The sequence below is a fragment of the Dipteris shenzhenensis genome, chromosome 25, assembly GCF_047967505.1.
Source record: "Dipteris shenzhenensis isolate YYH24624 ecotype China chromosome 25, Dip_SZ_1.0, whole genome shotgun sequence".
Classification (NCBI taxonomy): domain Eukaryota; kingdom Viridiplantae; phylum Streptophyta; class Polypodiopsida; order Gleicheniales; family Dipteridaceae; genus Dipteris; species Dipteris shenzhenensis.
The window spans coordinates 6073560-6084300 of record NC_141620.1 but is presented as its reverse complement, the minus strand read 5'-3'; the positions used below and the strand labels follow the sequence as shown (position 1 = coordinate 6084300).

The window sequence follows — 10741 nt, the reverse complement described above, 5'->3', positions numbered from 1 at the left end:
TGCCATACCTAGCTGTTGCACCCTCCTGAATCATGAGAGAGGAGTCGTGCAACAATTGCTGGGGGCAAACACTGTTGCCATTCCACAAGAAAGTGGTCCGCTCGATCAGGTCCTTTAAGCTCTCACTTGTCATATATATTCACAAAAACTTGGTAGGACATTGGTTCTTACCCGCATGGGTTTCTCAAGAAAAATATCTCATAACTTCATCATGCTTTGGTACCCAGGATAAGAGCATTTTCCCGTCAGCCCATGCTGCGTCGAAAGTAATCCTGTAACTTAACCCACTGAACCAGCCTTCAAAAATGGTCATTGCAGTGTACGTGTCTATGTTGGGGATTACGAATAAAAAATGGAGCCAAAGGTTTCTCTGGCCTTCCTCATTCCTGCCGCATTTGGCTAGACAATTGCAGAGCAGGCAACCCCATGAAAATGTGGTCTGATCAGCCAAAATTGAGTGACCCCCCTAATCCGTCTTGCAGCCCTTATTCTCGTCATATTTGGCCAGATATTGCAGTGCAAAGCTATTGTTCCCATAGTCCATGCTGCACATACGCTCCAATTAATTCCATGCATGAATGATAAGTAGCCCTTCTCATCAAGCATCATGCGCCCACTCATCAAACATGCTGACAGGAGCAGAATGTGCATCTTACTGAAAGCAAATATTCATTGTTGACTGTGGGGTACATCTGTTTCTATCTGCCATTGCCTGGTTCACAAGTGTCATGCACACCAAGATAGCATTGCCATAGTATCATTACCCCCTGCTGCCATAGTTGCAGCCATAAATGGCCATGTCCCTTTCAAAATGCAACGTTCTCTGCACCAACTTCGAAAAGATGCCTTCTAGCATTTTCTCCTCGCTCCACGTCAATATGACTTCTACAAGCACCGAGCAAGGTCATCCATGAAACAAAGCTTGGTTGAATTGGCATGTTCGTTATCAAGGCCTCTACCATTTCCAACTGTCCAGTCCTTCCCAGAAGGTCAATCATGCAGTTATAGTGATCTAAAGTGGGTGTGACATTGTAAACTGCAACCATGGAAATGAAAATGTAGCAACCCTCCTCTACCAGACCACTATGACTGCATGCAGAAAGAATACTTACGAATGTGACTTCGTCTGGCAATATTCTCTCTCTCTGCATTTGAGCAAAGGAGTGGAGTGAAAGATGGCCCTCTCCCTGCTGGGCATACACTGCAATCATAGCATTCCATGAAAATATGGTGTGTACAGCAATGTTGTCACAAATCCTGATTGCCTCCTTCATATTTCCACTTTTTCCATACATATTGACAAGAGCAGTTCCCACAGCAACATCTGACCCAAATCCACAGCCTATAACGTGTGCATGTAGGCATTTTCCCTCTCCTACCCCCTGGCTAGATGCAGAAAGTGCGCTGACAAAGGTAGCCTTATTTGGGATGATTCCTTCCTGTTGCATTTCGCGAAAAAGAAAAAGGGCATCCTTGCCCTGACCGTCTTGGGCAAGCGCTGTGATCAGGGTACTCCATAAGACTATGTCTCGATCATTTGATGTGTCAAAAACCCTCCTAGCATCCATCAAGCTACCACTCTTGCTATACATGTCAACAAGGGCACTGCTTATGACAATATCTGTCTCCAACCCACTTCGTACAATATGAGCATTAATCCACTTACCTTCTTCTAGGGCTGTCTCACTGCTGCATGCAGAAAGGGTAGTGAGGAAAGTCACCCTGTCTGGCATTATTCCTTTCCTTTGCATTTGGTTAAAGACTTGGAGAGCCTCCTTTCCCTGCCCATGTCGAGAATATGAAGAAATCATAACACTCCATGAAACACAATCCTGCACTGACATGCTTTCAAAAAGTTTCCATGCATCCTTCAGCCCACCACATTTGCAATACATGTTAAGAAGTGCATTTGTCAAATTGATGTCTACCACAAGTCCACAGTCCACAATATGGGCATGAATCTGCTTGCCAGCAGTTAAAGCTGTCTGGTCAGCACATGCAGAAAGCATGCTGACAAAAGTAATCGTGTCCCACTCCAGCATTCTATCAAACATCATCCATGCATCTTCAAGCCTGCCGCACTTGCCATACATATTGACAAGGGCATTAGACACAGCCATATCACATTCAACACCACTGCCCAGGATGCGTACATGCATTGCCTGGGCTTCTGCTGAGGCCACCTGGCTGGTAAATGCAGAAACCATACCAATGAAAGTGACTTTATCTGGAATCTGTCCTTCTTGCAGCATTTGACCAAATAGCTGGAGAGAATTGTTGTTTTGTCCATGTTGACCATATGCTGCAATCATGGCGTTCCAAAAGAAAATATTGCGCTCAGATGCTTGATCAAACACTTTCCTAGCTTTATCCAAATCACCACACTTTCCGTACATTGTGACAAGGGCAGTTGCCACAATAACATCTGTTTCCAATCCACTGTCTGTGATGCAAGCGTGCACGCTCTCCCCCTCAACTAGGGCGGTCTTGCTTGCACAGGCAGAAAGAATGCAGACAAAGGTGACCTTATTAGGCCTAACTACTTCATGCTGCATTTGACCAAAGAGTTCAAGGGCTGCTTCGTCCCGCTCATGCTGGACATAAGCGGTGATCATGGCTGTCCAAGTAATCTCATTTCGTGTAATCATTTTGTGAAAGGTCCTTTCTGCATCCTCCAGTCTGCCACACTTGCCGTACATGTTGAGAAGGGCATTCCCCACTGCAATTTCCGATTCCAATCCACGGTTGAAAATTGACTCGTGTATCTGCTTACCTTTGAGTAAGGCTGCTGGGTTGGCACATGCAGAGAGGATGCTGGTGAAGGTGAACTTGTCTGCCATTATTCCTTCGTGCTCCATTTGATCAAAAAGGCCGAAGGCCTCCTCACATTCTCCGTGCTTTGCATAAGCTGCAATCATGGTTGTCCAGGTAACAGTGTCCCGTTCGCGCATTTTCTCAAATGTCCTTCGAGCATCTTCCAAGTCGCCGCATTTGCCGTACATGTTAACAAGGCTGTTCCCTACCACAAGATCTGACTCAAAATCAGTATCCCATATACGGGCATGTATCTCCTTGCCTTTTTCCAACGCAGCCTGACTTGAACATGCAGAAAAAATCCCGACGAGGATGTTTGTATCTGGAATGACCCCTTCTCTTTGCATCTGGTTGAAAACGTGAAGGGCCTCCTTGGCCTGTCCGTGCTGGACATATGCTCTTATCAAAAAATTCCAGGAGAATTGATCCCGTTGCTGCATCGTGCTGAACACTCTACTAGCATCCTCCGGAGCTCCACAGTTGCCATACATCTGTACAAGGAGATTTCCCAGAAACACATTTACCTCCATTCCACATTTGATAAGATGGTTGTGGGCGCGCTTGCCATCCAATAATGACTTCAGACTTTTGCAGCGGCGTAAGAGAGTCTGAGCATAGGACGAAGTGTTTGAGAGCTTCCGATCCAGCGTCTCCTTTTGAGGCAATACCGCTGCTGTTTTGGCGAGAGAGCGAAGTTGCTGAGAGCTTCCATGGTGAGTGAAGACATGAGACGTTGTAGGCCTGCGCGACATCAAAACCTCTCGCCACCATGCACAAATCCCATCCTGGGTTTCTCTGTACTCCCCAAATTTAAAATGCTCTTTCCAAAAATTAGCCTCGTTTCAATTTTTGAAGGTCTTTCCTGGAAATTTGCCGGCTAAGCTTTTACAAAATTGAGAAGATATTTTTCACACATTAACATCAAAATGTTGCTTGTTCATTGTGTATAGTTTCCCGGTTTTCTGTGAACACTGTCACGGGAGCATAAAATGGACTTCTCATTTATAGTACAAATGACAAGGTGACTATGGAATTGCTAGCGTTATTTCCATACGTAGTATTTATGAACTTTCGAAGTTGTGAGTGTGATTCACAATCTCCCTATTACCATTGCAAAAAGGTTAAAATCTAAAGGTGAAGGCTGGGGATTTAACTCCATTGACCCAAGCCTTTGACGATAAATGGCAGAAAGCCTGAACGCCCAACTTAGGGATCGCAAAAAAGTAACACGTGTTGACATTTTTATTGTGGGGTTAAAGTGCACTGGATCTTTGACCATGGTCTCCTTCATAAGAGAAATTAGGTGGAGCAATAATCTCGTGTTCCTCTTCTACTTCTCTTACGAATGTTGCCTCCCGTGCTTGAACAAAATGTATGGACCAGACAAACTTCAAGGGCCTTTTTCCACAGCCTCTGAGTGTGCGTGTTTGGGTGGTGGACACACCATTGGGCTAGTTCATACGTGGGGAATTCAAGTGGTTGATCGCAAAATGGACACCAATTGCATACATGGGTTTTTTGTGGATTCATTTGGCCTTTGCATGAGAGGCTCTTTGCTTTTTGTGTGTAATGCACGAAGGCTAATTGGTGGCCTCCTCATGGTCTCGCATCATGGTTGCCGACATCTCTCCTAATTCTTGAGAGAAAAAGAGAATCGATGGGAGCAATGGGGGCAAGAAGCAAGTGTTCAAAAGTGAAAAGCAATGACAAGTGAGGAGAAATGGCAAGGAGTGAAAAGCAATGGCACGCGACGGACACACATAGGTGGAGGAAGGCATACAAAGTTATGACTTTCTTGGAAACAGCATGGGATGCATCTTTTTGGCCTGCCAAGGGGAAGTTTGAGTTGAGGCCATGCTCCCATGAAAGGGAAAAATACATAATTTTTATATACATATGGAAGGTTTTTTGTATTGGTTGCTTACGGTGGACATACTGTGGACATTTAGTATTATGGCAAGTCCTAGTGCATTTTTGGTGCAGGGCTATTCTGCTTCTAGAGGTTTGATGGTGACAAATTTTGGAAGTATGCAGTGCAGGTTCTTCTCTCTTATGAGAGATGTTTGCCCATGGATTTCACATCTTCAAGCCTCTGACCTCGTGTGTGGTAGCTAATGCATGCGAGTTTTGGGATGGATTTCGTTTGCATGCAAGTTGCATTTTGGATGCCTAATGCATGCGACGTGCATTTACTCATCGAATTTCATCAAATTCTCTCTTGCTCCGCTGTTTGAGTTTCGCAAACAATAAATGCACCCATTTCTTGCTTGTTGTTTTGCAATATCTTCATGAATTTTGATTCTTGTTGGTAGATCTTTCATAGGTCTCACCATGATTACCCGCATCACACCTTTTGTGTTACTTATACAAGCAATATGGACTTAGATTTTGACTATTGCTCTTGTGCAAGTCGATTGCCAATACATAGGATTGTAAACTAATGGTGGAGCGTCAATCTTCCCATGATTTGATGAACATTAAGAGCAACAACTTTGCCAGAGGTGGTTGTTTGGTTTGCACTTGAATTTGTTCTAACACTTTACTTCAAGCTTCCTTCTTTCTCATTCTTTTTGGCAAATACTTCAAGCTTACTACTTATTACGCTCTTTTGCTGCATAGAACTTGCAAAATTTTATCAACTGAAGGGTGCAAACGCTAAAGCCGACGAAGTGACCTCGTGCATGTACGGTATTTTTTGAAGGATCCGTATATTGTTGCATGTATTCCATTTAAGCCATTTGTAATGCATGAAGGCCTTGAATTGGAAGTCCAACAAGCACTGTATGTGGAATTATGGTCGATTTGCATGCATCCATTTCACGAGTTTCATCGAGTTGCATAATTCTAGCAAGGGATGGTTGCAAGGCTTTCAAGCATGTACTCTGAACAGTTTACATTTCACAATAAGGGTTTCATTTGCAATTTGTGGTTTCTAAGTCATTCTCTTGTTGTTCTTCCTTAGTCCAAACATCTCTCTCTCTCTCTCTCTCTCTCTCTCTCTCTCTCTCTCTCTCTCTCTCTCTCTCTGTGTAAGCATTCCATTGTAGATCTCCTCATTGATAGCTCTATGTTTCGATTTAAGGGCATTGCAGCTTCTTTTCATTTGCCATTCCAGTTGGTATCATCTCCATCACCACCTTGCATGTCCCTCGAATCCTATCAAGCACTTAAAGTCTAATTTTGTTAAGTGATTGAAGCTATAGTAGTACTTTGGTCCTTTGCGACTTCTCTCATTGGCTATGGATCTTCAACTCCTTGAGTAGAAAATCCACCTCTGTCACTTACATATTTTTTTGCTATGCATTTGTTGCCTTAAGTTGCTGTGTCATGGTAATATTCCACCCCAGAATTGTGAACCTGCCTGTATACTATTGAGCTGCTATGGTGGTAGTATTCAAATGTCCACTAGGAAGGGAACAATAGCTTGCCAATTTGTTAGCTTGGCTAGCTAGTTGTGGTCATCGAGCGTCAGGAGCAAGGAGTGGTGGAGACAGCAAACAGCAAGAGGTGCAGTTGATCACGGCAAATCGACCAATAGCTGAGTAGCAATTGGCGCATCGAGTGCATACTCAAATAGAAGGCAGTGCTTTAGGTAGAAATCTAGTTGTAGCAGGCGAGGAAGAAAACAAGAGAGCAGTGTGCCAAGTTCTCTTCCTTTGACCTAAATTGCTAGGTTAGGGATGCAAGCTAAGGCGACTTGGTTGTATCAAGTTGATTTGATCCAATGATAATGAATAGGTAATTGACTCTCTTCTGTTCAACTCTGTTGTTATGCTGCAACTTGACCATGGTTGGGTCAACATGACCCTGGGTTAAGTTAGTCAATGCCACCTCAATAGTGCCACGTGGCAGATTCCTCTCAAGCACAGTTACCTCCTGCAAGGCACACACAATCATTGCATGTGCACCCAACTGCCACATCATCACACAGTGCTCCACTAGCACACCTCTTCACAAGCACAGTCACTGCATGTGACCCCCTGATTGCCACATCATCATTGATCACATTTGCACTCCTTTTTTCCCCTCCACCTAGATCAAGTCATATCTCTTGATCCGGGAAGAATTTGAGGGCGCTCTAAAAAGAAAAATCACTCGATTTTTCATGCTCTACGTGCTCATTACATCACACACACATTTTGGCACAAGTATCACCCACTTTTGATCCTCGTTGAACAAATCCACTTCCTACACACACATTAGCCTCTACATTGATGCATCTGACCCAACACCTAAAAAAGAACCAAAGAAAAGGAATCATTTGCTACTCTTTCATTGATTGACAATTGGTATAGATCTAGATTAGAGTAGACTAGATCACCATAGAGGAGATGATTTGAATTTCTCCAAGTTGCCAATCTAAGCCATGCCCAAAATTCTCAACTAGTTCCTACTCGGAGTTAGTCCCTATGCTCACATATGGTTTCACATCATCACATTACCTGAAACTTGACATTCATAAGTGCAGTGAGCAGACTTCAGAATGTTTAGAGGCATTGCAGATTGATCAATGGGCAGATAGCACATGATTTGATTTCACACACACATGCCATCATTGTAAAGCCTATTTGGCTATTTCACGGCATTATACACTTTATTCTAGCCTTGTAAAGCCTCTTGGCTATTCCAGACATCATTTTCCACAAGCCTTGTAATTAAGATTGGATTATATATTGTAGTTCTACCTTCAATGACAATTCACATTTCACTTCCCACAATCAGTGTTTTGCAATTGATTCAGATAGTGATTTTTTACCACACTTTGAGTACATTTCTTGCACCATATCTATGACTAGCAACCTCAATCTAGAGGCATCTGCCTAATTACGGCACATGGAAATATCAATTGGAGACCATTCTTGTACTTCAGGGCAAATGGGAGTATGTCGATGGATCTACACCTAGACCATTGGATGATCCAGCCAATAGTAGCTCTACTCCACCTGTTGTCACAGTACAAGTAGTGGGATCTCCAGCTACACCAATAGTTTCCACACCTGTAGCATATCCTGCCATTTCCCGAGCACAGGCATAATGGGATAAGAAAGATAAGTATGCATATCATCTGGTCAAGCAGAATGTGCAAGATGTCATGAAGCATGGGATATGTTCATAGCTCTCTACAAGTCCGAGAACAGTTCCAAGATTCTCATACTGAGAAACCAAATCAACCAAAGTTTCCGCAACAACAGCAAAACCAATCATGCTTACATACTCAGGATCAAAGACTACAACAATCAACTCGTAGTAGCAAGAGAGACTATGAATCCCGTAGAAATGGTTCAAGTCATCTTGAAGTGACTAGGAGTGGAATACGAGAATCTAGTCCAGAGTATTGCCATCCAATGGCAATTCTGACATTGGAAGAACTTTAGTAAGTTTTACTTGGTGAAGAACTCAAGACTCAAGCCATTCATGTACGCAAAGGTCATTCTAATGATTAAGCGTTCACAGCTTCAGACAGAAGCAGAGTCAGAGGCAAAGGCAGAGGTAGATCATTTCAGTGAAGTGGTCATCATTAGCAAAGTCAGAATTAGCATCGACATCATCCTCAGCAACATCAGAATCAACAAAGAGGAAATCATTCCAACTGAGGAAGATTCCAAGGACCAGGGAATGCATCCACCGTCATTAGCAGAACAAATCACTACAAACCCTACATGTTACCTACACGACCTCATACAATTAGACCCCATGACTATAATGCAATGCTACATGCATAGGTTCAGAGCAGTTAAAAACTTGCAAAGGTCAGATAGCAACATCCTTGATCTAAGTGAAGACTTATTCTTTGTCAAATTTCAAAACAAAGGGAGCCATAGGACTAGGTTTGCAATGGATAAAAGATGCATCCATGTATGGAGTATTTTAAAACAAAGATATTGAGCCATTTGTTAATCAATTCATCACAATAAACATATCCAAAGTTTTGGCTCATAATATTAACATCCAGACTCACAAGAAAAGAAGACATACTTGAAAAGAAACAAGAAATGCCCACCCATGATAGGGACAAAAGTCTTGCTTCCATTAAACGTACTTGAGATAATGACTTTTGACAATAGTACAAGCATTTGTCCGCTTTTCTTGCCCAAGATTCCATGTTGCTACTGGATTTCAATGCATTTTTGCTAACCTTGGCTTAATAGAGGAGGAAGACATATTTTCATTACGTGCTTCTTTGTCACAACCAACACTGTTGCTCAAATGAAATTCAAAAGACATGTATGTTAACAGCTTTAATCCCACATTGTCTAGACTTTGGGGAGCTAATACTGACGTTCAATGCATTTTCAACCATGATGGCAATGCTACCTATTGCATGTCCTACATCACTAAAAGGGACAAAGCCAATATTGAGGTAGTCAAAGCAACATTAACGACAAAGAAATGTAGTTGCCAATGAGAGAATACGGTGGGCATGTAATAGCATATGGAACATACAACATAACAAGCAGTTTAGTTGGCCCTTTCACTCCCTATAATGCACCCAATGCAAGAACTTATATACATCAACATAAACACCTATGAAGAAGGCACTCTTTTGCTTAAGCAACAAAGTCATATGTAGCAAATTGACCCATTAAGTATGTAAATATATTTGATGATATTATCTTGAGATATCTCCACCACAATGAAGCACTCAAACATATATATCTACCTAAATTTTCTAGCCACTAGACAGTCTCCAAAACAAGCAAAAAGGAAAGAAAATTCCCAAAGTTGGTCCACCTTAACAACTATGGTAGATTGAAGGATCCAAAAAATCACTATAGAGCACAATGCTTGATATGCTTGCCATTCATTTCGAATGAGTACTCGTTGGGCATGACATGTACATGGGATAAAAGATAATCATAGATTTAAACCAACAAAAGGTAAACAAACTTGTTTGCCTTGAAATCAAATCCACTAGCACAAGTGTGAAAGCATGCTCTTCATCCATTGTAACCAGCCTAAGACATGTGAAGGATACATTTGATCTCAAAATGAGATGCAATTGTGACATAGATCAAATCAACTCCACAATCCTAGCGATCTCACCTACATCCTCCTACCAAATAATAAGTATTATAGCTCCTTAAGGGCATTTAACACAGAGTAGTAGCTCATACTAGAAGGCATCATGTAGAAGAAATGAAGTAACCGAAGCCACTAACTTATCTGTTCTTGTCCAAAAATGCTAGCATAGGGAAAACCTTCACTCTAATGCTCTTAGCTCAAGCTCTACTATGCAACTACACACACAACGGTGCTACAGATGTGGACCTTCCACTAGCTCTTTTGCCAACATGCGCTGCAAAAGCTCCAGTCAACATAGGAGGCACAACAATACACTCTTCATTCCCATTGCCTCTCATGCCTTCCTAACTATTCTAGCATCTCACCACAAAGCTTGAAGTGATGTCCACACTTACAAGGACTTGTAACTTGTTTTTGAGGAGGTCTCCTTGATATGTCAAAACACTTTCATACTTGCAAACATGAGATTGTAGAGATCAAGCATAATCACCTCGACCCGTTTGGGGGGGATTGATGTGCTCTTCTATGGCGATTTGTGCCAGGCTATCCCTTCAAAGGACTCACTGCTATTTTCAGGACATTCTAGCCCAATGGGACTATTGCCATCATTTTGGGGGGGATCACGTGCAATACTATGAGCATACTATTCTAATGCGGCAGAATGACATGCATTTCATTGAAATAGTCAATCGGATCAGAGTTGCAAGGCACACAAAAGAAACCATCTTTGGATTTCAGAGTTAGAAAATTCAAAAAGGCTCTATTGTTTTGACAAGGGGTGCCAAGTGTGTGACATTGTACCTCTTACATGTATCAGGCATGTATGATCATGTTGTAGCAATAACCAAGCAGCCAAGTACTTCTTTGTGGCATTGTCGATTGAGACACATGAGCCAAAATGGAA

The 10741-nt window shown here is 42.3% G+C and overlaps 1 protein-coding gene across 1 annotated transcript; it reads right to left on the bottom strand.

The window, feature by feature from the left end:
- Positions 1-806: 806 nt before the first annotated feature.
- Positions 807-3566, bottom strand: LOC147885367 (pentatricopeptide repeat-containing protein At2g33680-like). Its single transcript, XM_087397012.1, has one exon. It carries the CDS (start codon positions 3564-3566, stop codon positions 807-809), a length of 2760 nt encoding a protein of 919 aa, XP_087253138.1.
- Positions 3567-10741: the final 7175 nt, after the last annotated feature.